Genomic DNA, 25,226 nt, shown 5'->3' with positions numbered 1-25,226 from the left:
AAGCCACACCACCACTGTTACAAATAGATTAACTGCTTTTTTCCTGCCTTATCGATTCCCTGGGGAACAAAACCGAGTCAGCCAAAATAGCATCCCAACACCGGGGAGCTAAAATTTCCTACAAACGGAAAAGAAAAGAAGGGGGAGGAAAAGCTACGAGCTAAAGAAAAAAAAATAATCCTAAAGCTGGACCTGAAACTGCTTAGAAAAAGTTTTCCCGAGCTTTGGAGGCCAAGCAGGGCAGCAGCACCGCGTTGGCACCCGGTTCAATGAGCTCAGAAACACAAACTCAGCCCCTGAAGTGCCCCCTCTTAACTGCTGCCTGGATCGGTGTCGGTGAGCTCCGTCAGTCCCAGCGCAGAGCCCTGGAGAAATTCCTTCACAATTAGCAAGTGCTGCACTAGGATTTTCCTAAACATCCTTTAAAAACAACAAACCAAATCCCACAACACCACCACCAGGCTGCTGGAAGCCTTTGAAGCACGAATCAGCTACGCTGTTTCACACAAGCCAAAAAAGCCTTGAATTCATCTCCAAAACCTCCACAGCTTTTTGGACACGCCAGGAGCACAGGGCAGGTGCTCAGGACCCCGCAGCACCAGATAAGGTGGCACAAGGAGGCTGCAGATAAGGGGAGAGCAGCCGGGAGGGCCCTGCAGGGAAGAGGCTGAAAATGCACCAAAAAAGGGTCAGGGAAGGCAAGAGGAGCCTCAGGCTGGTGACAGGGCTACAGCTGGGTTGCTGAGCGTGGCTCCTACCCTTTTTGGTGTCTTTTTTTCCTCCCCTTTTCCCCGTTTTGTCCTTCCAGCCCTGTATTTCTCAGCTGCCCTGCCACAGAGGGGTGGAGAGGACAGGCAGGAGAAACAGCACCAGCTCCCAGCCCATCCTGGTGCCAGTTTGAAGGGCTCCCTCCTCCCCAAACACAGCTTCTCCCTGCTGAGTGCCACCTCCCTGCTGCTCCTGCCCTCAGCCACAGCAGCCAAAACCGCGGCGTGAGCGCCCTCAGATGCGCTAAGCCCCCACCAAGATGTAAATTTGTGAAGAGCTCTCAATCAGTAAGCGGCTCAGAGCCTTGCAATTTGATACGTGGGAAATAAAGAGCCACCAGAGCCAGGCACTGTTTTCTTATCCCATCTCAAGCAGACTACCAAGGAAGCCCGGGGAATTATCTCGTTCTCACAGGTTTTGCGTTAGCAGCAGGTGAAACTGAAGAGAAGGGGGCTGTCAGGAGCTCGGTCAGAATTTCAAACCCAAATATTTCACATAACCTCCACTCTGAGTCCCGCAGAGCCAAGTGGCTGCAGTGGATTTTAAGAGGGAAGGAGATGATCCTGTTAGAGACATGAGGTACAGCTTCAACAGCTTCCCAAAAACATTTTCTGCCTGAATCTGATGTACGACAGAACTTTGGGGTCAAACCCCACAACAGTCAATGCTCTGCAACGTCACATTTAAGAAAGGCTGGGAGTTTTACTAAAATAAGCATATTTTCTGCAGAACTCAACGTTATGCTCCTTTATTTTCAGTTCTGTATGGCACAACTGCCTACTGAAAGGGAATGGGACCCTCGTGGTGTAGCTCAGTGGGACACAAGCTGAAACAACTGCAGAATTAAGGTGCGAGGGCACGGAGTATTTCTCACTGATCGTTTCGCTCCCCATCACGTAAATAATGTTTGCTGCCAGGGTTAGATCTCAAGGCGAAGGTCCTGCCAGCAGAGCTGCAGTTCACAGCTCTCCCTCCAAGCAGTCTTGGTGTTACAGGCACTCTTTGCCTGGAAACAGGGATAAAAAAAAAAAAGAGAGAAGTCAGATTTGCTTCGCATTCAGAAAGCTGACAGCCACAAACGAAGCGCACCGAGCTCTGCCTGCCAGTCTCTGGTTTTCCATCAAGTTTAAGCTTTTTTTAAAAAAAATGAGGGTCAGTCCCTTAGACCCAAACCCAGCAGAGTACATCTTTGTAGGATCTCCTGCCCAGCAGATGCTGCACTGCCTGTGGCATAGCTGATCACCATACAGACATAACTGAAGGCCAGCAGCACCTGCAGCAAGTTTTCATTTAAAAATTTCCCTTAAAAATTTGAGGCTCTCATTTCCTCTCCTTCAGCAAGAAATGTTTGTTTTCTAGCCAGCCATTTTAACCAAAAAAAAATCAGTCAGGTGACTGTAGAGAGGCTGCTGCTCAGGGTACCTGTGCCAGCACAGTGGGGTACACTCACATCCTCCTTCTGAATCCTAAATCCTGCTACCAAAAGCAAAGAGGCCCCAAGGAAGGGAGCTGCACGTCCAAGGTGCTCCTTGGTTTGGTGACAGGACTCAGGAGGCCAGGCTGATTTTGGGACTGATGACCTTGAAGGTTTTTTTCCCCAAGGTAAATGATTCCATGAGCTCAGACAAGTGCTACCCAGCACAAATGGTGCTGGAGGAGGGTAGCAGGCCACAGACAGCTTGAGAACCTCAAAAACCCTTCAGATAATAAAATCCAACCACCCATCGAACACAAGCCCACTGCTAAACCACGTCCCTGAGCCCACAAAGCCTTCCCACCCTCGAGCACATCGACGCTCCCATCCAGCTCGGTGCCATCTGTGAGCCCACTGAGGGCACATTCGATCCCCTCGTCGATGCCATTGACAAAAATCCTAAATAAAACAGGCCCCAGAAGCGAGCCCTGGGGAACACCACGGGGTGAGAGGCTGCGGAGCGGATCGAAGGCCATCCACGGCCACCCAGCCAGGATTTTCCCTGCTAAATTTCACAAGCCACAAGTCCTGCAGGTCACACCGAGCCATCCCCAGCATGTCAGCAGAGGCAGGGTCACCTTCTGGGCATGCCTTTAATTTAATTTAATTGTGAATTAAATTCAAACCCACCAACCTCAGCAACAAGCAGCAGGGCAAAGCTAAAAAGGGGGCAGGGAACAGGGTCTGCTGTTGTCCTTCTCTTTTAGAGGCAGGCAGCCCCAGGAGCCAGCTGCACAGCCCAGCAGGGAAGCCACCTCTTGTGTGCTGGCCCAAAATAAAACCAAAAATACTTACAGAAATGCTCCTTTACACATCTTTCCTGCGAGTCTGAACATATTAGAACAGTTCAGTTGGAAGGGGCCTGCAAAGATCAAGTCCATCTGCCTGACTTCAGGGCGTGTTACGAAGGGCACGATCCTAACAAAAATTTCCGTGCACAATAAAACCCACTGCTGCTGACGGGGAGCTCTCACCTTCATCCCAAAGCGCCCCAATTAATGTGCTGGCACAAAACCCATCTAACCCAGAATCAGCTGTTCCCATAGCTCGCAATATCCTACAGGTTTTAATGTTTGAGCTTGCAGTGAATGCAAGTTATTTTTGGAGAGCTTCTCTTTTCATCCATGGCCACCTCCTAGGCTTTATTCTCTGCAATTTTATTCTTGGAAATTTGCAGTAAAGGCTCTGTAAAAAATAAAACCGGTGAGTAGAATGACAGGAGCAGGTCACTGGTCTGTAATTACCTCCTAAAACATCTCAAAAGCTGCAAAAATTAAGTGGCAGCAGTCAGGAGCACTCCAAAAAAGCCCCTGAAAGCTTCCTCTGCCGTGCACGACTGAGCACACCTCATTTCTGTCCTCTCTGTGTCGTATCCTGGCCACTTTAAAGCCTCCTGAGATAAGGGAATTACTACAGACAAGGTCCAATTTCCCGAACTGCTCTAAACAAAAGCGGTTTTCTTGGAGACAACTGCTCTGACAGCTTTCTATACAACGCAGATGCCTTTAGGAGACTCGAGACAGTTATGGAAAGACAATAAAGTCGGAGAGTGAATGAAGAGCGATTAAAGGGAGAAAATAGAAAACAAAGACTAATTGTTCAGCCTTCACTCGTAAGCTGTGGGAACAAAAGCATGTGCCTGGTATCTTGGAGCAGAACGTAAAGGCAGCAATCAAGGGGAGAGCAGGGAGATTTAGTTAGTGAGGCTCCTCTGAGCCAGTCGCCAGCAGCATTAAGGAAGATGCCCAGCAGTGGTGAGACGGGAGAAAAGCAAAATGATCGTCACGCAGGCAGTTTTCTTCCACCCACAGCCCAGCCTTAATCACAGCTCGTTTTAGAGGAGGTGAGCGCGTACACCCAAACCAAAGGGGACGACAGCGAGGCACGGCTCGAATTAATTACAGCGAGGAAATTTCAATCAAGCTCGAGGACAAAAGCTCCCCACAGCTAAATACAGCGAGGGGAGGGAAAAAATAGCAGAGGCGTTTTGCTTTGATCGGAGGCAGCGAAAGTCCCCAGGGCTAAGGAAGCCGGGGGTGAGACAGAGACCTTGTTTGATAACAAGGTTTGTTGGCTGATAACAGCCAGCCTCTGGAGACCTCGTCTCCTGGGTCTTCGATGCGACGAGGAGCTTCTCCTTGCAGCTTTCCCTTCTTGCAGCTTTCCCTTCTCCTTGCAGCTTTCCCTCCGTCCCCTCCTTTGTTTACATCGGGTGCTGCTGCACTGCCCGTGCCCAGCCTCCTCCTGCTGCTGCAGCCCTCCTCCAGCTGCTTTGGAGCCCCAAAATTCACAGGGCTCCTTCAAAACCTCTCTAATTATCAAGTTCAAGAGGAAGCGTCACGATTGTCACCTAGAGAAGCTGGGGGTGAACAGGTGCCTCTTTGGCTGCTATTTGCCTGGCTGATTTGGGTTTGTAGAAATATTATTATTTCAGTAGTGCTGGGCTTAATCAGCACTATTTTTTCCCCGGTAGCTTAAGGTTTAAAAGGCGGAAACCCTCCTAGATCACACCCGTTTGGGATCAGCACACACTGAGCTGTTCAAGAGCCTTTTAGCAGGGTAACCAAAGGAAAGTCAGGGTCCAAAACCGCTCAGTGCTGGAGTTCGGCCTGGCTTACCAGGTGTGGCACCACGGATGTTGTCACCTACCTGCACTCCTCGCTGCTCCCAGGCACTTCCACGGGCATTTGGTGAGAGTTAGCCTGACAAAAAAGGAGGCAAATGGCCCCAAAATATCCCCCCTAGCACACAGCTGGCTGGGGCAGGACCACAAGGAAGCCACCAGCAGCGAGGTGCTGCAGCCTGTGGGGGTGTTTGGGTCCCTCCCCACCCCCAGGCGATGTTTTTCAGCCCAGCCCGTGACGTTTTGGTAAAGAAGCAAAAAAAATAATAAGCTTTTCGGCAGCGGTTTGGGGAAAATAACCCAAAAAATAGCATTATTAGCGAGACGATCCCTCAGGGGAACTAGCACTGCGCTAACACAGCCTGCAGCCCACCGGGTGGGCTCTCAGCCCCCCGTAACCCCCGAGGGGGGTTAGAACGAGGCCATTTTGGGAGAAATAAAGGCGAAAACGGTCAAAACGCCGGTTCCTGGGGCACCTCACACCGCCGGGCCGGGGGTGCCTCAGTTTGGGTAGGGGGTGCAGGGGGGCTGCCAGCATCGTGCCCCCGGCCCTCAGTGACCCTCAGCAGCCCTCAGGGGCCCCATCCCGGTCCCGGTCCCCGCACCTTGTCCCAGCTCAGCCACTGCCACACCGCCCGGTCCAGCTGCGCGTCCCCGGTGCTGCGGGCGGCCGTCAGGGGCACGTTGGAGTTCACGTCGCCCATCTCGGGTGAAGAAGGAGAAGGAGAAGGAGGAGAAAGAGGCAGCGGCTTCACTCCGCGGCACCGGGCATCGCCGGGAGGGCTCCGCAGGGACCCGAGGGGCCGCAGCCGCCGCCCGCTCCCCTCAGCGCCGCCCGCCCCGCTGCTTCTCCACAGCGAGGCCCCGCCCCCGCGCCGCCCCGCCCGCCAATCAGAGCCCGGGATTGCCGCTGGAGGGGCGGGGAAATGCGGTCCCGCCCGCCAGCTTCCTGTCGGGAAGTGTAGTCCGGTCCGGGCAAGACGCGCAGCAAAGTGGATTGGTTGTTGTCAGGGAAAGAACTACAAGTCCCAGAAGGCGTCGCGGCTCGCCGCCTTGTGCCTCAGGGGGGCAGCGGGCCCGCTGAGGGGAGCCGTCACACGGCGCTGGGGCCTCGGGGGCTGAGGAGGCTCCTTGGGTGTTCCATGTTTGCACTTATATAAAAATAAATAATAAATAAATAAATAAATAAATAATAAATTTCACTTACAAATAAAGTAAATAAATGTATATGTGTGTGTGTTTGTATTTAGGATATCCCGTGCCGCCCCACTGAAGGGGCGCGCTAATCCGTCAGGGTGATGCACGCGAGCAAAAACCTAAAAAACTAAAAAAATCTCCTTAATTGTGCCCCTGTCAGCCCCAAGCCAGCTTCCAAGCTTCTCGCTTTTCTCCCTCTGGAAGGAAAATGGCATCAGTCCGCCCTTGGGCAATGAGCCCCTGGTTTTGGGGTGTTCCCCGACAGGCTCCAGCAGCAGTTAAATTGATGTGAGGGGGGAAATAACAACCCTCACCCCCATCCCAGTCAGCCCCAGTCCTAACTGGGTTGTCCCCCTGTGTGCTCAGCCCTGCTGCCATCCCCAGCAGCTCTGCTGAGGTTGCCATAGCGATCGCAGGCCCTGAGGCGAGGCTTTGGGGTCCGCAGGGCGATGGGACCGAGGTTTTGGGGGTCTGTAAGGGAATGGGGACACAAACAAATCCTCTGGTCCGGAGGGCTGGCTTGGTACGGGGAGGTGAACCTATAAACTGTTGCACGGGGCTGGTGGTAGGCAGCAGAAGAGGTAAAGACAGAAATAAATCGGCCTGTTATCACTGAAGGGCTGTCCTACGGCTGTAGAAGGAGAAGAAGATGAGTCGACACGAGGCACAGCTTCTGCTCTTCATATCCTTGCTGCTCTTTTCTGCTCCTTCATGTTGTATTTTCAAGGAAAGGCCCAGCACAACAGAAGCTCCAGTCTATAAAAACTTCATTTTCCCCCAAAAAAGGACAATGGCTATGTTAAATGCCTCTCTGATGCCTGCCGAGCAGGAACATTTCTTACAAGAACTCTGTGGCTCTTTGGAAAGGCAGTAAGAGAGACTCTTAAAATTAAACTTCATATTTCAAATGCTTCCATTCGTGGCTACATTTTTTTTCCCTTATTCTCTTAATGACAGCTTTAAAATATTCTGAAGAGTAGTCTTCTGCCAGCAGAGCAAGCAGGATGTTTCTTTCTATGGCACCCTGAATCTCATAAAATATTTTCACACGAGACAGGGACAGCCGTGCCCGCACCCCACGTTATCAGTGCTCAGCTTCCCAGCCACAATTAAAAGCAGGATTTGACCTTCATCGCTGTTGCTTAAATAGGATCAGTCCTTCAGCTATTGGGGATCCTCTGTGATTATTTCCCTGAAGAAAGATAAGGCAGCCTCATAGAAGATAAGGATCTGTGTGCGTGTTATTTCTTTCTTGGAAATAACCACAGCGTGGAGGGGCTGAAACTTCTCTGCGGGGTATCCTGTGCTGGGAGATGCCAGCGCCACAGGGATCGTGGCTCAGCTGGAGGGAATGACTTCGTCCTAGCCAAAATGAATATCTACATGTGCCTATGTGCAGCTCTGTGTGTGTGTTTTAAGGGAAAAAAACTGCTGCTCCCTGTGCTGCTCTGACACCCAGAGTGCCCCCACGTAGCATAACCGCAGCCCGTACCCCCAAAACGAGAGTCCTCTTTTAACGTAGACGAAATAATGCATGATAAAAATGACTTGCTGATAGCACACAGCTCCTGTTTGGGGTTTAAATTTACGCACTGCAGGGGTAAAGGTGGTTAAATGCACCCGTTAGGGCTGGGCTCGCAGCATCTCAGTAGCGTTCCCCCGACCAATGCTGCGCACATTTCGCTCCTACCAACGCGCTCCGTGCTTTTTCGGCAGAAGAATGGCCAAGCACACGCTGATGTCACTGCAAAGCAGAAATAAAAACCGTCTGTACGGTCGTGTGAGCATCCTCAGTGACCTGGCAAAATCCTCACCCGCAACAACCCGGATTAGCTCTGTTGCTTACACAGAGCTGCCCAGCCCCGCGCCGGAGAGCCTCGGGGCTGAACCCAGAAGGTGCAGTGTTTCCATGGCAATTTTGCCGCACGTAATTTATGCCAAATAAGCCTCCGAAGGGCCCACGGCTCCTTCCAATGATATTCTGGGATTCTGGGCTGTTTTTTCTGCCCACTGGTTCCTGCAGTGAGAGGAGTCACGCAGGATGAACCCAGCGCGTCCTTCCAGCTCACTCGGCAGGCACTCCGCATGCCCTTGCTCCGTGGCACGGCTTTTGTTTTATTATTTATGGATCCTGAACAGCCTGTGCCTCTTGGGTTACCTGGTGATCATGCAGCAACTCCCATCCTTTCATTTGCCTCGCTCGGAGCACCGTAACGCCAGGCAGGCAGCGCAACCCTAAACCCGGGCAGCGATAACACCCCTGCCAGTCAATAGGGTGCTTTGTGGGGACGTGCCTCTGTGGGGACGTGCCTCTGTGGCCCCAAATGCCATTTTTAACCTGATCTGGGGTCCAAGCAGCTGAAGTCTTTGTCCTGAAGAAGCGCAGGCTGGCAGGAGGGAAGGACACAGCAGGAATCACCAAGGCTGGGAAGCACTCCGCGGCTTGGTGCTTCATGGTGGGAGCCTTGGGGGGGCCTGATTGTGCACCCCACAGCATGGACAACATCCTGTTTGGTTTGCTGAAGGCTTAAATGCCCTAAATAACCCGAAAATAATCAGAGCTGCTGGAAAACCTCTGCTCTCAGCCCAACAGCAGGGCTGGATCCTGGGGTGACAGCCCCTGCCAAAGCACCCCCTGGGTGTGCCACGTTTTGTACCAGGCAGAAAACCCACGACAGGTCCGGTTCTGCCCACAGCAAACACAAAAAAATTCAGGCTCGTCGCCTCTCCCCACCCTAAGTTGTCGCCCCGATCTGATAAAAGGGCATTTTATAGACTCCGGTGAAGGAGGTGGGAAAGCCGCGGCGAGCGTGGGGGAAATTTGGGCACCTCCTGCTCGCTCAGCTCTCCGCTCTCAGCACCCCAGGGAGGCTGGATTCGGACGCCAGCCCCCTCGTATATCAAAGCCTGTCCTTTCCGAACCAGACCCGGTTATTTTTAATCCTCCCCGCTAGGTATTAATAGCCCACACGCGTGCTCCGCCGAACGGTTCAGCCACATCCATCTGTGGAAACGATGTGCCGGGCCCGTCTCCTCCGATGGGAGAGCGTGACAGGATCATATCAAGCTTTTCACCCCAATTTATCCCTTCGATTAATCCCAAACGAGGGCATAAATGGCGTGGAATTGAGAAAATCTGTACAGAAAACTTCCTGTAAGGGGAGAAAACCAGATCCCAGCTGGGATTTCCCAGCTGTCCGTAAGAATAAATGCTGCCTCGAGCTTTATTAAAAAATCTGTGTTTTTTTTTTTTACCCAAGCTGTTTTTTTTTTTACCCCCTGGTGCAGATCCTGCAGGTACCCGTGCTGTAGGAAAGCTGAACTGAGCTGCCCCGTGATCAAACGGTTGGTTTTATGGCCAGGCTTGTGATAAATTCACGGCAGCTTATCACCAGCTCATGCAGATTGTCCTGCCGGGACTCACCCCGGCGCAACCAAGTGTTCCTGGGTGGCTTCGCTGGGGGAAAGGGGGGTTTTCCATCGGGGAATTGTAAAAACAAACTCGAAAAATGGATTATTTGGGATGGGTGAGAGCAGGAGCTGCGCCCAGTGCTTGGATTCCCACCTCTACGGATGGACATCCAACACGCATAAAATAAAAAATTCAGGGCCACTGAGGATGTGAAGCAAGCTCAGCTGAATTTTGCTTGTTTTTTGCAGGTGTGTGGTTAATTTTCTCCTGAAAATCAGTGATTTTGGGGAAATGGATGATGTGTGACGTGCCCAAGGACGGGGCAGACGGCTGCAGGTGTCATCTCAAAAATAAATAAAATAAAATAAAATAAAATAAAATAAAATAAAATAAAATATAAAATAAAATAAAATAAAATAAAATAAAATAAAATAAAATAAAATAAAATAAAATAAAATAAAATAAAAATAAACAAGCAACCAAACGCATTGGCCTTACACGCGCCCTGCGTCTTTCTGGCTGCAAACCCTGATGCGCTCAGCTGCAATTTGCAGTTTGATTTGGTGATTTACCAAAATTTAGTGATTCCCCAAAGCCAGCGCTGCCCCAGCTCTCCTATGTGCCCAGGCGAGCGCACCTCTGTGCTGTTCCACCCCATAAGCATCACCCATAATCACGAGCCCCTAATTAACCCCTAAATCAACCCCGGCAGCTGAATCAAACCCATTTGGGGAGGTTTCCAGTGTATTCCCCATGTCCCCGAGCATCCCCCAAGGCAAAGGCCACCAGGTGGCACTGGCACCTTGTCACCCAGCCCGATGGTGGCTTGTGGGGACACCCAGGGCACCCCCTGGCCTTCCTCAGACCCTGATCCTAATATAATTATGGGGACAGGAGGAGGAACCAGCAGAGGGGAAATCGGGAGGGTGACAAATTCTGGAGCAGCTTGCTCTTTTAGGAGGGTTTTTCCCCTTGTAGGGTCTTCCCTTCATTGGGAAAGCCACATCCTGGGGGGTTTTGGGGTGCCCCATCCCAGGGACCCCACGGCAGGTGCTGTGGGTTTTAGGGGAAGGTAAACACCGCAGAGGTGGAGAAAACCCAGAGCGCAAATCCACCCGGAGGAGGAGGAGGATCTCATCCCGGCTGTGCCCGCCCGCTCTGCTTCCCCGGAGTTATTTGCAGATAAAGGGTTTTGTTTGCCTTTCCCAACGCCGTAACCACAAGGCAAACACCCGCGGAGCCTCTCGAGCCCCCTCCTGCCCGGTGCCAAAGGACAGCAGTGGCATTCGCTCCGGCTCAAACCCTTCCTGCACCGCGTGCCCAACCCAGGAACGGCAACCGCCCCCAAAACGCAGCCCACCGGGGACCCCAAAAACCCCTGCAGCGGGTTTCATGCCCGGAGCGGGGCTGAAGGCTTGGGAAATCCCAAATTCCTGGGTGCCAAGGTTGCCGGCCCTCCCCAAAACACCATGGTTTGACGGCGCGGGCGCAGGCGCCGCGGCGGTGTTTGAGCACAGGAGGAAGGTGCCCTACAGGCCAGACCAATTAGACAGTAATTAAGCCCTAATAAGCAGATTAAGACGTCCGAGGGGCCGCTCCGGGCGCCGGGGCTGGGTGGCTGGTGCTGCCCTACACCGTACCCTTGCAGCAGGCTCTTTGGAAGGACGGGGACATTCGCCACCCCATGGGCCAGCCCCAAACCCAGCTGGGGACGCAGGCGAGGAACCCAGGAGGGTCCCAAGCCCGTCCCCTTCCCGTTTGCCCCTTGGAAAACACGTTTGGGAGCCGAGGTACAAAAGGCCAAAGCTACAGCCGGCAGCACCCCGCAGGAAGGAAGCAGGAAAAGCTCCAACATCATCGGTTCAGAGCCCGGCCGGACCCTCGGGGGCGCAAATCCCATCACAAAACGATTTTGGCCACCGCGGAGCCCTCGAGGGGCACCACGCTCGGAGAAGAAGCAGACGCGAGCCCTCGGGAACCGGCATCTCCTTTAATTCCCCGCCAGCAAAAGCCCAAAACCGTTTTGCAGTGACAGCTTTCAGCACCGGGAAAACCCACGAGCCCACGGTCACCAAGCTCCTGGCACCCCACGGCACGCTTTGGAGGGCGATGCTGGCCGGTCTGCCTCATTTTTTTCCCAAATTTTCCTCCTTTAAAGGCCGTGCCAAATTCAGCAGGGCATGGGAACGGTGGGAAAGGAGCCGCCCCTGTTGTCCCTGTTGTCCCTATATGTCCCCGTGTCCCCATTTGGGATGGCTCCACGGCACCGGGATCTGCCCGCAGGTCGCGCCAGGCGCCAGGAACCCGGTTCCCGACCCGTTTTGGGGCTTTTCAAGCTCAGATCATGGAAACCCGGTTCTTGATGTAGACGTGGTAGGGGTCGCTGCGCTTGTCCACCTTGCGGGAACGGGTGTAACCCAGGATCAAGCTGCCCACGGTGGCGGCGAAAAGGGTCATGACAAAAAGGATGTACATGTAGGCGTTGTCGTCCCGACCCCCGGCACCGCGGGCGCTGGCGTTTCGGGGGGCTGCGGGGCGCAGGAGGGTCCCGTGCAGAGTTTGGTTCAAGGCATCCAGCATCGCTTGGAGGCTCCGGTGCCACGGCTCCGTCCCGTTCTCATCCTCCATCTCCTCGCCCTGTTGGGTGCCGTCAGCCCCCGCGGTGCGGGAGCTTTGGGGTGGACCCAGGGGTGAGCCCCGAAACGGTCCCTGGAGCGCAAGGAGAGGGGGAGGAGGGGTTTTTTGGTGGAGGAGGAAAACCCCAAATCCAGCCCCGTTCCCGTTAGCAGAGCCCCGGTGACACCCACGGGAGCTGGGGGCACCCAGCTCAGGTCCCCCCTGTGCCCTCCCAGGGTTTAAAACCGCGTTAATTCGGTGCTGCTCCCTTCATCGACCCCAAAAAAATCTGAGGGGCGGTATTTAATGCTTCCCATCAAAGCCACTTGAAGGCAAGTTGGGTTCAGCACCCCTTGCACGTGCAGGGATGCCTGTAGGATATCCTCTGACGGACAGACAGACGGACGAGCCCCAGCCAGGCACTTCCCCTACACAAATAGGTCCCGACCCCAAACACCTCCCCGGGGTTGGCGTCACCTTCGTGTCCAAGGGATGTCCTGGGGTCCCCCCCAGCCCCCACCAGGACCTGCCTGGGGTCCCCCACCCTAAAAAAAAACAGCTTTGGGATTGATCCTACTAAATACCCACCCCAATCACCCCAAGCAGCCCTAGCCAGGGGGGCACAGATCCCTGCACGCCCCCATGGACCCATCCCAAAGGGTTTTGCTGCCCCAAACCCCCCGAAATTTCCATCCCCACACACAAACTGGGTCCCGGACCCCCTCCAGTGCCCCCAGGACATGGGACCCCTTTTCCAGCCCACCCCACACCCCAGTGCACAGGCAGCTGCCTCCCCCCTAAAAAAAAATAAAAGGATCCCCCAAATGCGAGGAGGAGGAGGAAGGAGCTTGGGGGGGGCACCCGTGGACCCCATTGCCACTATAAACACCTGGAAATCAGGGAGAAGCCTGAATTTGGAGAATTTCCAGCCAAAAAATGAAGTTTCTCCCCCACAGAGCCCTACAGCGGGGTGCACCCCCGGGGGTCCCTATATAATAGGAGGTGTAGGGGTGGGAATTATGGGGTTGGGGGGGGGGGGTTTGGCACTCACCGGGTGCTCTCGGTGCCTGCACGGCCGCCAGGCTGAGCCGGGACTGGAGCATCGCGGCCGGCAGCCGAGCTGGGAGTGCCGCAGCCTCCTCCCCTTCCCGGGGCAGAGCCACCTGCCCCAAAGCCACCCAGCCCCAATAGGGCCACCACCAAGTCGTCCCCAAACCCTCAAGGATTCCGTCGTGGCCCCCCCTGAGCCCGGATGCCGGTTTTATAGGGCCGGGAGAGCCACCCAGCTTTGCGCTTCCCAACCCCGCCACCACGCTGCCGGTCACGCTTTCCTGTCCCTCCTCCGGACAAAAGGAGCAGCAAACGGTCCCATAAAGTTTTTTTTTTTCCTATAAAATCTGCCGATTTCTGTGCACCAGGAGCAAAGACGGGGACTTCAGCCACCCTGGCCTCTCCAGGGGTCAGCACGCATCCACCCCGCTTGTGGGTTTTGGGGGGAGGTCAGCACGCATCCACCCCAAATGTGCATTTTTGGGGAAAAGAGGAAAAAAAAAACCCAAAAGCTGCAATTGGGGTAATTCCCACAGTGCCACCAGTTCCAGTTGAGGCTTGTGGGATCCGTCCCTGACCCCAAGCAGCATTATTGTCACAGCACCTCCAGGAGCCCCGACCACGGGGGGGTCCCAGCATCAGCACACCCCTGGGTGCCCTATAGGGCCGGTGGTGGCACTTTGGCGACCGGGACAGCCCCAAAAACCAAACTCCTGTCCCAAAACCAAGCACGGGGCAGCCCCATAGGGGACACAACGTTCACCGCCAAGCCCCCAGCTGGCATCTGGGACCCCCCCGGTGCCTTCCTAGGCTGCGGGTTCATCCGAAAAGACCAAGGAGCAGCCGAAAACCTCCTGGAAGCAGTGGAGGAAGGGTTGTAGGACGTCGGCTACGGGGACGTGGCGGCCCAGCTCGCGGCTCAGCGAGGTCACCCCCATCCCTTCCAGCCCGCAGGGGACGATGTGCTCGAACCAGCCCAGGTCGGTGCAGCAGTTCAGCGCCAGCCCGTGGGAGGTGATGTAGTGCCCGCAGTGCACCCCTGGGTGTTAAAAAAGGGGGGGGGGGGGACGGGGATGTGATGGGGGGGGGCACCCGGCAGCTGGCAGCAGCCCCAAGTACCCCTGGTGCTCCCCCCCGTTCACACCCCCTTGCACCCCATTGCACACCCCTCTTGCACCCCCCTTGCACACCCATTACACTCCCCCTTGCCCCCCCTTGCACACCCCATTGCCCACCCATTGCCCCCCATTCTTCCCCCTTGCACACCCCATTATCCCTCCATTCCCCCCTTGCACACCCCATTGCCCACCCTATTACACATCCCATTACACACCCCTTGCCAACCCCTCGCACACCCCCTTGCCCATCCCATTACACAACCCATTGCCCACCCCCTTACCCACCCTATTGCACACCCCTTGCCCATCCCATTACACATCCCATTACACCCCCCTTTCTCCCCCCTTGCACCCCCCATTGCCCCCCATTCCCCACCCCATTCCCCAACCCATTCCCCCCACCATTCCCCACGCCCATTCCCCACCCTATTACCCACCCCCCTTGCCCACCCCATTGCACCCCCATTCCTCCCCCTTGCACACCCCATTACACATCCTATTACACACCCCTTGCACTCCCCCTTGCACCCCCTTCCCCACCCCATTACCCACCCCCTTCCCCTCCGCTCCCCCCCCCATTTCCCACCCCATTACCCACCCTATTACCCACCCCCCTTGCCCACCCCATTGCACACCCTCTTGCACACCCATTACACACCCCTTGCACTCCCCCTTGCCCTCCATTCCCCACCCCCTTCCCCACCCCATTCCCCACCCCATCGCCCACCCGATTACACCCCCATTTCCCCCCTTGCACACCCCATTACACACCTCTTGCACCCCCTTACCCACCCCATTTCTCACCCCATTCCCCACCCCCCTTGCACACTCCATTACACCCCCCTTCCCCCCCATTCTCCCTCCCATTCCCCCCAATTCCCCACCCTATTACCCACCCCTCTTGCACACCCCATTACACCCCCATTCCCCACCCCCTTCCCCACCCCATTACCCCCCATTCCCCCCACTCATTCCCCACCGCATTCCCCACCCCCCTTGCCCACCCCATTACACCCCCATTCCCCCCCCTTGCACACTCCATTACACACCCCATTACACACCCCTTGCACCCCCTTACCCACCCCACTGCTCACCCCATTACACCCCCCTTCCCCACCCCATTCCCACCCCATTCCCCACCCCCTTCCGCCCCCATTCCCCCCCCATTGCCCACCCTATTGCACCCCCCTTGCACACCCCTTGCACCCCCTATTACACCCCTCTTCCTCCCCCCTTGCAGCCCCCATTACCCACCCCATTCTCCCCCCCATTCCCCACCCCATTACACCCCCCCTTCCTCCCCCCTTGCACCCCCCATTCCCCACCCCATTACCCCTCCATTCCCCCCCATTCCCCACCCCCCTTGCCCACCCCATTAAACCTCCATTGCCCACCCCATTACACCCCCATTCCCCCCCCTGCACACTCCATTACACACTCCATTACACACCCCTTGCACTCCCCCTTGCACCCCCCTTCCCCCCCCATTCCCCCTCCTTCCCCACCCCCCATTGCCCACCTTATTACCCACCCCCCTTGCACACCCCATTCCCCACCCCATTACCCCCCCAATTCCCCACCCCCCCACCACCCCCTACCCCATTACCCACCCCCTTCTCCATCCCCTTCCCCCTCCATTCCCCACCCCACTGCCCACCCCTTTGCACCCCCCTTGCACACCCCATTACACCCCCATTCCCCCCCTTGCACACTCCATTACACCCCCCTTCCCTCCCCATTCCCCGCCCCATTCCCCCCCCCGTTGCACTCCATCCCCCCCCATTCGCCCCCCCATTCCCCCCCCATTCCCCACCCCCTTCCCCACCCCATTACCCCCCAATTCCCCACCCCCCCACCTCATTCCCCACCCACTCCCCCCCCATCCCTCTCCCATCCCCCCCACCACCCCCCCACCCCCTTTCCCACCCCATTCCCCACCCCAATTCCCCCCCCACCCCATTCCCCCCCCCTCCTCACCTATAGCCGCCACCTTCCCGTCCCCCACCCAGACTCCGGTGAGCGGGGGGGGCCTGGATCTCGCTGCGGGCACCCCGAGGCGGCGACAAAGCCTCACCCCCACCTCCTCCAACCCCCCCACGAACCCCCTCAACCCCAATTTCCGAGCCCTCAGATCCAAAACCACCAAAGCCAGCAGCTGCCCGGGCCCGTGATATGTAACGTGCCCCCCCCGCCTCACCGCCTCCAACCCCGCTCCTTTCTCCCTTAATTTAGCCGCCAGCTCCCCCCCGGGGGCTCCCCTCAGCCCCCAGGCGTACACGGGCCCGGCCGGTTCGCTCAGCACCAAGCTCTCGGCCGGCCAAAGCTGGGGGGGGGCTATGGGGCGGTTTTGGGGGGGGGCCGCAGCCTTTAGGGCCGCCGCCCGGGCCGCCCCCACGCAGCGCTCCTGGACCCGCAGAGCCAAGGAGTAGGGCACGGGGCCCAGCAGCAGCACCCGCACGGCGCCCCCCGGCATGGCGAGGGGGTGGGTTTGGGGTTTTGGGGGGGTTTTGGGGGGGTTTAGGGTGGGTTTGGGGTGTGGAGGCCGCGGTAGGCCGCGCGGGGAGGAGCTGAGCGCGGCGGGGAGGGGAATGGGGACGGGGCGGGGAATGGGGATGGGCGTGGGGAGAAGGGGTAGGAATAGGGACAGGGGAGGGACAGGGGGACAAGGGAGGGATATGGGGAAGGGAATGGATGTGGGGACAGGGGACGAGGGACAAGGGATAAGGAAGGGACAGGAATAGGGACAGGAAACAGACATGGGGACAAGGGACGGACGTGGGGACAGGGGACAGGAATGGGGACAGGGGACAGACAAGGGGACATGAAGAGGGGACAGGTATATAGGGACAGGGAACAGACCTGGGGACAGGGGACAGATATATGGGAACATGAGGAGGGGATGGGTATATGGGGACAGGGAACAGACATGGGGACAGGGCACAGGGACAAGGGACAGGCATGGGGATAGGGGATGGACATGAGGACATGAAGAGGGGATGGGTATATGGGGACAGGGAACAGATGTGGGGACAGGGGATGGACATAGGGACAGGGGACTGGCAGGGGGACAGGAAGAGAGGACGGGTATATGGGGACAGGGGACAGACATGGGGACAGGAGACAGACATGGGGACATGAAAAAGGGACAGGTATATAGGGACAGGGAAAAGACGTGGGGACACGGGATGGACATGGGGACGGGGCAGGGGATGGGTATATGGGGACAGGGGACAGACACGGGGACAGGAGACAGATGTGGGGACAGGGGACGGACATGGGGAAATAAAAAGGGGACAAGGGACAGACTAGGGGACAGGGGACAGGCAGGGGGACAGGGAACCAGGAATAGGGGGTGAGGATAGGGGATAGGAGACAGGTATATGGGGACAGGGAACAGACATGGGGACAGGGGACAGACGTGGGGACAGGGGACAGGTATATGGGGACAGGGAATGGACATGGGGTCAAGGGACAGATATGGGGACAGGGGACAGACAAGGGGACATGAAGAGGGGACAGGTATATGGGGACAGGGGACAGATGTGGGGACATGAAGAGGGGACAGGTATATGGGGACAGGGGACAGATGTGGGGACAGGGGACAAACATGGAGACAGGGGACAGACTTGGGGACAGGGGATGGATATGGGGACAGGGGACAAGGAAGGGACAGGAATAGGGACAGGAAACAGACATGGGGCAGGGGACAGGCAGGTGGACAGGGGACAGATGTGGGGACATGAAGAGGGGACAGGTATATAGGGACAGGAGACAGATGTGGGGACAGGGGACAAACATGGAGACAGGGGACAGACTTGGGGACATGAACAGGGAACATGTATATGGGGACAGGGGACAGACATGGGGACATGAAAAGGGGACAGGTATATAGGGACAGGGAATAGACGTGGGGACAGGGGATGGACATGGAGACGGGGCAGGGGATGGGTATATGGGGACAGGAGACAGAGACAAGGGACAGGTATGGGGACAGGGGACAGACATGGGACAGGAAGAGGGTATAGGGACAGGGAACAGACATGGGGACAGGGGACAGATGTGGGGACAGGACAGGCAGGGGGACAGGGGACAGGTATATGGGGATAGGGGATGGACATGGGGACAGGCACAGGGAGTAGGGCCTGAGAATAGGGGATAGGTGACAAGGGACAGGTGTTTGTGGGTAGGGGACAGGCATGGGGACGGGGGATCAAGGGCAGCGAACAGGGCCTGGGAATAGGATATAGGGCTGTAGGGCTCAGGTGACAGTTATATATGGATGGGGACAGGGAAAGGGGACCTGGAATAGGATCTAGGGGCCAGGCATGAGGACAGGGAATAGGGCCTGGCATGGGGCCAGGTAGGGGGACAGGGGATCAAGGACAGGGAATAGGGCCCAGGAATAGCTTGGGGCCTAGGGACAGGGATATAGGGACAGGACCAAGGACTTGGGGGGAGAAAGTCCCAAAACAGGGGACAGGGCTTAGGAGATAGGGGGCAGGAGTGGGGAAAAGGGTCTGGGGATGGGGGATAAGGTACGGGGACGAGGAATGGGGCATGGGGGTGGCCTGTAAGGCCCAGGGCTATGGGGTACAGCACCTATAGGGTGGGGAACACGGGGGAAAATTCCTATTCTAAGCATGTTCCTTGGGGTTTTATTGGATAAAGCCAGCCCTACAGACAGCTCCGTGCTCGCCGTCCCCATCCCTGAGGGGATCCTGCCCCAGTTTGCTCCCCCAAACCTACTGGGAGCGCTGGTGACAAACGGGACACGGGGGTGGCCCCGCAAGGTCAGGCCTCGGGAATAAAGCCTCGGGGACGAAGGCTGCGCACAGCCTGCCGAGATCAATCACACCGCGGCTTCGGGAGCGATAAAACCTCCCCTAAAACCTCCCCACCTTCCTTTTTTTTTCTTACAGACGTGGAAAATAACGCGGGGCCCACGAGGAAAATGTTCCCACAGAGCAACCCGTCCCCAAAGCCCCTGGCGCAGGTTATCAACGGGATTAAGGTTATGAGAGCCTTGGTAGGTGCGGTTTGATTTTATGGAGCTAATAAACCCCGTTTTTATCGAAAAGGCACCGGGGCTCTGCTCTGCTCTGCTGAGGCCGCCCCTCGAGTGCTGGGTTCAGCTTTGGGGCCCTCACCCCAGAAGGACATCGAGGCCCTGGAGCGGGGCCAGAGAAGGGCTCCGAAGCTGGGGAAGGGCCTGGGACACCATTTAGGCTTTTTTTTTGGTTAGGCTGAGATGAGATCTGATTGTGCCATCTTTTTGGGAACGTTACAACCAAGTCTGAGCCCTTGATTTGATGAATACTAAGAGGAAGTTAGGAAAATACAGGATTTTTTTTGATGTGTTTCACTGGGAAATGAACCATTTCCCTACAGAAATCTCCAGCAGCAGATGCAGGCAGGGCCCTCCTGCCTCCAGCTGACCGGCTTCACTAAGGTTTCCTGACCGGGACTGAAAAACTTCCCCCAGTTTTGGGAGTTTTGGGGTTCGGGCTGCTGAAATGCAGCCACTCTGCAGCCCCCTCCTTAGGAAGCTCCCCCGGGGCCAAAGTTTGGGGCACACTCCCCTTTCAACATAATAGGGGAAGATTTGAGTCGATTTTTACAGCTTTTGGGCCTTGAGGTGGTGCTCTGTGGGGCTGAGGCATCCCACCTCATGCTCCTGTGCTATGAGGAGTGAGGGAAGGCTCACGGCCCTACAAGAGCCCCCAAACCCCTTCCCTCTTGGGGCTTCCCAAAAAGTAGCATCCCCCAAATCCCTTTCCCACAGGACACGAGGTTATTGCCACCAGGAACAGCTTCAGGAAGGCGCAGAGGAGGGAAATCCACAGCAGGGAAGCGCCAAACTCCCACATGGCCTGGTGTGAGCCCGCCATTTTGGGATGCCTCAGCACCAGCGACCCCAAAGCGAATGCTTTGAGAAAATCTTTGAGTAAAAGTCCTGTGAGGAGCGGCTGAGGGACCTGGGGGGGGTTGGGGTGGGGAAGAGGAGGCTCAGGGCAGAGCTTATTGCTCTCTGCAACTGCCTGAAAGGAAGGGGTGGGGAGCTGGGGGGCGGCCTCTGCTCACAGGGAACCAGGGCCAGGAGCAGAGGGAACGGCCTCGAGTTGTGCCAGGGGAGGCTCAGGTTGGCAATGAGGAGCCATTTCTGCTCAGCAAGAGCGCTCAGGCCTTGGGACGGGTTGCCCAGGGAGGTGGGGGAGTCCCCGTCCCTGGGGGTGTTCAAGGAGAGGTTGGACGTGGTGCCTGGGGACAGGGCTTGGGGGTGACATTGGTGGTTGGAGCAGGTGATCCTGGAGGGCTCGTCCAATCTAGACGATTCTGTGAGCGCCACAACAGCTTGTAAAAAAAGGACAGCCTGGGAAACAGCACCATAAAACCCACCGGGGCGTTGTGTCAGCACCCCGTGGGCACGTTTCACATTTCTACCAGCTCCTTTGGGTCAGGATCACCGCTCGGGGCCCTGCCGCCGCTGCCGGCGCCCGCCCTTGGCAGGGGAGGCTGGCGCTCAGCACCAACATTGTGTGCGGCTCCAGCTATTTCCTTTTCTTGTGATTGAGTCCTCCAGCTCCCGCTGGGACATCAAAGCCCGACGCTCTTCCTTTTTGGCACGCAGCGGCGCTGCCTGCGTAAGAGAAGTGTGTGCCACCGGCCCTGCGAGCCTCGGAAACGGGACGAGAGAAAGGAGCGTGGGGAATTCCCTGCCAGCATCCTGCCTCGCGAGGAGGATGAGACGAGAGAAGTTTGCCTGGAAAGGAGCCACGGATGGCTCGGGTTTTATCCTCCATTTATCCCCATTCAGGGCTTTTTGGTCACAACACTGCTCTGTGTTACCTTTTCCCCGGGACACCTTGCACCGCAGCCGAGCTTCTTGAATCCTCCCCAGCTCCTTGGATCGCAGGAGCAGGCAGGGCCCGTCTTGCTGGCACAGGGCTGAAGGACATTGCCCCTCGGGGAGCTCTGGAGCTAAGGCAAACCCGGGTTTAATGGCAGGAAGAGGAGGGGAGGACAAAGGTGGGGGCTGTGAGACAGGTGCCTGGCAAGAGGGGGGCCGCAGCGAGCCACGGGCGGATGCAAAGGGCAGCGTCTTGGCTCCGGGAGAGCCCGTGACAAAATTCCTGTTGACTTTGGCAAGGCCAGGATGTCACAGAGAGGTGACGGAGCTGTCCCGGTGTCATGGGCAGAGCCAGGAGCAGATTGCCCTGCCTGGGGTGCCCCTCACACCGCCGGCTATGGAGATATGGAGACTCCTCCCCATGCAGATCCCCCCCTTTTTTTTATTATTTCAGGCAGGTTGTACCAAACTGGCTCCTCTTACTGATATTTGTGCCAAGGGGCACACCAGCACCGGTGCTAACTGTTCGCATTAAATAACGATACGAATTTTCTGAAGCGTGCAGGAGTTTGTCGTGAGGGCTGGAGCCCGGCTCTGCTCGGGGCTGCACGAGCTGAGAAGAAAAATCCCACCTGGAGGAAAATCAGAACACCCTGAGCTGTGCTTCTGGACCCATCACCGTGTGCCTCTGTTCACCCATCGGGCTGGAAGGAGCCCAGAGGTCACCTCCTTGCCCCAAGGACCCTGGCATCACACGAGTGCTGCAAGCACAGCCCACCAGCCCTGCAGTTATCTGAAGGACGAACATTTTCCCTCTGGCTCATTCCCTAATAAACCTCTCACTCGAGCTGACGTCCCCGGCTCATTCAGCCAGGATCTCGGGGGACGTGACCCACGGCCAGAACCGCTCCTGCCCCCCTTATTTATTCAATGACTCAAAGAAACGCTCCCGAGGCTGTGACAAAGGGGAAGAAAAACAAGGAAATGCACATGTGAGGCTGTGCTGCGGGCTGCACGCACCGGGGGTGCATTTAGGAAGTAGTTAAGGAAGCTCCTTGCTGCGCCTGGGGATTGGGGTCGGAGCTGGTGCCAGGCCCCGTGTCTGTCTGCCTTCCCCCAGCAGCGGTCATCCTTTGACCCATTTTGGGGTCTGCATTTCTCCTTCAGGCTCTCCTGCTGATGTTTGTGCCCACGAAGGAAAGGTGCAGCTCAGATGCACCCCCTGGACCTCGTCAATGCTGGTGGAGATGTCCCCATGTCCGCTTTGTCCCCAGCTGCTTCCCAGCTCCCCTCTTGGCACAGCTCCACATGCAGCTGGTCCTGAAACCATCCCAGCCAGGCTGAGCACTCCCCAGAGCACCTTTTTTTAATGATAAATCCTCTAAAAGAGCTTGGTTAGGGAGCAGGCTGGCGTGCTGGCAGGTCCCTGGAGGCCGCAGCCCCAGACGGGGCGCTGGGGACACCCCTCGGGGGCTGCAGTGCCACCTGCGAGGGACATGGTCGTAGACATGCTAATTTCCAAATTTCACCTGCCACATTAAATAGCTTGTGTCTCAGCTACCTGACCCTAATACCACGGTACGAGCTGCGTGTAAAGGACCAAAACTCTCCGTGCATTTTCATGGGGGCTCCAGGGGTGCTCCGAGGAGCTGCCATGGGAGGCAGAGCTCCTTGTGTGCCCTTTAGGAACCTTGAGTGCCCTTTAGGATCCTTGTGCGCCCTTTAGGATCCTCGTGTGCCCTTTAGGGACTCTTTTCAAGCACCTACAAAGCCTGCTTCCTTGACTCATTTCTTTTCACTGCTTTTCATACTGACTCATCGCTTTGCATACCGAGGGGAGCTGGCACTCGAGCGTCATCGGATTTAGCAGGACAGAGGAAGAAAAAGGTGGGGTGAGCGCACGTGGCACTGCCTATTGACAGACCTGCAAGTTGCTGGGAGATCAGGATCCGTTTTAGCAGTGGGAAAGGAGAGGCAGAGAGGAATCGTGCAACAACCCAGGGCCGGGAAGATGGCACGGACCTGAAGCCAGCAGCTCGGTGTCGTGGTCCTGGCGCGCAGAGGTCTCCACACGCAACTCTCTGCTCCCTTTCCTCTCTATCTGACATGAATTTCAGGGAACTGTTGACTAGATACCGCTCTCTTTGTGCTTGATGGAAAGAAAAAATACGTGAAAAGTGACAGTCGGGATGGTAAAAATGGCTTTTCCTTCTGTTTTTCCCCGCTGCTGCCAAAAACCTGCCAGTTCGGAATGTTTTTCACAGGCTCATCTCCCTGGAGAAGCGAGCTATTTCTGATGGAAGCAGCTGGTTCTTCTAAAAGGTCTTATTGCAGACACCGGAATGGAAAAAACAAATAAAACACCATCTATTCCCACTCTTTGGGGTCAGATCTTGTGTTTTTGTCTCCTGTGACAAGGGGCAGATGAACCTACAAGTCTCTGGACAGGAGCTGCGAGCCGCAGCGGCCAGAGGGGAACTTTTTTTTCAGCAGACATCACACAGACCCGCTCCATTTTCACTGGCACAAGTAAATATACAGCGGCTGCTGTTCTAGATATGTTTAAATCAATAAATATTCTTTTAGAATATCAAAGTGGCTGCGTTCGGCTCCCTCCAGGTGCAGGTTTTGGTTTATGGTGCCCACGCAGTTCGTGTCTGAGTGTCGCTGGAAGGAGAGGGGGGCTCACATCGGGGTGATAAAACACTCCTTGGTCCCCAAAACAGGGCTCGGAGATCAGAAAACTGCACACAGGGAGGAGAATAAGCCAGGAGGGGGTGGGAGCTGTGGGAATTTGGGACCCGGTCTAGGCAGGAGGCGAATAAAGGGAGATCTGGTAAAAGCCATTTGGCTTTGTGGGCCTCCTTTAATCGTGTATGGGGTGGGGATGATTGTGCTTGACTTTGTTTGTTAAAGGCTTTGAGATTCTGCATGGAAAGGGCTTTAACATGGCGACAATGTTTAGTATCTTCGAGGCCTTTTTAAATTCAACAGCACCGACCTTCGGGCATCTTTCTTCTCCATCTTCCGTACCGGGGACCTGCTGCTTCTCTCCTGCACAGGCTACAAAGCAGGAGCCACAGAGGTTTGGGGGATGAAGATTAGGTTGGAAGGGATCTCTGGAGGCCTCAGGTCCGACCTCGTGCCCAAAACAGGGTCTGGCCTGAGGCTGGGCTGGGTTGCTTAGGGCTTTATCCCATCAGGTCTTGAAAACCTGCAGGAACGGAGACACACAGCAGGAAAAAGCTTCTCCTCGTGTCAGTCTGAACCTCTCTGGATTCAGCTTAGACCCATGCAGTTACCTTGGGGTATAAAGCAGGCATGAGCGAGAGCAGAACCAGACCCTGTTCCCCATTTTTGTAGAAATAAAAGAAATCCTCAGCTAGAAGGCCTTCAGCGAGCTCATTCGAACCCTAAGAGCAGTCGGAACCAAAAGGAGGAAGAGGATGCGAGCAGCTTTGGCAGCAGCAGCCCAAGAGACGCGGTGCCAGCGGAGCACGGCGATTGTTGTGGCCGCTGGAGAGGCACCCGGCACACTCTGGGGCCACGTGCGTCACGTGAGCTTATTTTAACACATCGAACGCGTGCAATTTCCTTCCCTGAGCTTTGCCAGGTGAAAAATTGACGCAGTTGAGTGAGGATCCGCATCCGCTCGGAGCTCACTTGGAGCGGGTGACTTCGCCGCGGAGCGAGGTGCTCTCCGGTTCAATGGGGCTGGCAGCATCCTATTCCCGACAGGGGATCTTTGGGGTTTGCACCTGGTGGAGCTCAGCAAGGCTCTCCCTGAGCCCTGGACATCAAAACCCTTGTTTTTGGGTTGGTATTGGGTTAGTCTCTGGCCTTCTTTGCTCCCCAAACCACCGCGGTGGGTTTCGGCGGTGCTGGCGCAGCGTGCCACGGGGACGAAGGGCGGCGACCCCACTCCGGCCCCACTTTGTAGGGGCTGCTGTGGGGCTGAAGCTTGGGACCACCGCTCCCCCAGCTCCTGTGGGCGGTGGGAAGCGGGGGCAGAGCGGGGCATTGCTCGCAGCAGAAGCTCTGCCCTGCGCTTCTTACCCTTGCTCGCCCCAGCACCAGCAGCAGGATTTAGGATTTGAAAGAAGCCTTGGGGCTTCTCGACA

The 25,226-nt window shown here is 56.3% G+C and overlaps 3 protein-coding genes and 2 long non-coding RNA genes across 7 annotated transcripts in view; 1 reads left to right on the top strand and 4 right to left on the bottom strand.

The window, feature by feature from the left end:
• Nucleotides 1-5,742, bottom strand: part of PGM2L1 (phosphoglucomutase 2 like 1) — a 33,622-nt gene extending 27,880 nt beyond the window's left edge. The window contains exon 1 of the mRNA XM_027466145.3: nt 5,471-5,742. Within this exon, the coding sequence (XP_027321946.3) occupies nt 5,471-5,569 (99 nt within the window). The 5' untranslated portion in view covers nt 5,570-5,742. The remainder of the gene's footprint in view (nt 1-5,470) is intronic.
• Nucleotides 1,501-5,462, bottom strand: LOC113844832 (uncharacterized). Its single transcript, XR_003499788.3, has 2 exons — nt 4,892-5,462; nt 1,501-1,774 (listed from the first exon to the last, which is right to left on the bottom strand). It is a non-coding gene; the product is annotated as an uncharacterized lncRNA (long non-coding RNA).
• A 5,708-nt stretch (nt 5,743-11,450) lies between the features above and the next one.
• On the bottom strand, nt 11,451-13,306 carry KCNE3 (potassium voltage-gated channel subfamily E regulatory subunit 3). Its single transcript, XM_027462329.3, has 2 exons — nt 13,142-13,306; nt 11,451-12,183 (listed from the first exon to the last, which is right to left on the bottom strand). The coding sequence occupies exon 2, from the start codon at nt 12,100-12,102 to the stop codon at nt 11,812-11,814; it is 291 nt and encodes a 96-aa protein (XP_027318130.2). The 5' UTR covers nt 12,103-12,183; nt 13,142-13,306; the 3' UTR covers nt 11,451-11,811.
• A 150-nt stretch (nt 13,307-13,456) lies between these two features.
• Nucleotides 13,457-16,817, bottom strand: LIPT2 (lipoyl(octanoyl) transferase 2). The gene is made up of 2 exons (XM_072032948.1): nt 16,236-16,817; nt 13,457-14,179 (listed from the first exon to the last, which is right to left on the bottom strand). Exons 1-2 carry the CDS (start codon nt 16,729-16,731, stop codon nt 13,947-13,949), a joined length of 729 nt encoding a protein of 242 aa, XP_071889049.1. The 5' UTR covers nt 16,732-16,817; the 3' UTR covers nt 13,457-13,946.
• A 109-nt stretch (nt 16,818-16,926) lies between these two features.
• LOC110354133 (uncharacterized) lies at nt 16,927-23,700 on the top strand. Of its 3 annotated transcripts, none has more exons than XR_011806608.1 (4): nt 16,927-17,777; nt 17,824-19,048; nt 19,178-19,284; nt 20,831-23,700. It is a non-coding gene; the product is annotated as an uncharacterized lncRNA (long non-coding RNA). The 3 variants fall into 3 exon arrangements; XR_011806606.1 differs by having other exon boundaries at nt 20,041-23,700; XR_011806607.1 differs by having other exon boundaries at nt 16,928-17,777; nt 20,887-23,700.
• Nucleotides 23,701-25,226: the final 1,526 nt, after the last annotated feature.

The sequence above is a fragment of the Anas platyrhynchos genome, chromosome 1 (assembly GCF_047663525.1).
Source record: "Anas platyrhynchos isolate ZD024472 breed Pekin duck chromosome 1, IASCAAS_PekinDuck_T2T, whole genome shotgun sequence".
In the NCBI taxonomy this organism is placed as follows: domain Eukaryota; kingdom Metazoa; phylum Chordata; class Aves; order Anseriformes; family Anatidae; genus Anas; species Anas platyrhynchos.
Note: the sequence above shows the minus strand (reverse complement) of the source record. Positions and strands in the feature narration are given on the sequence as shown.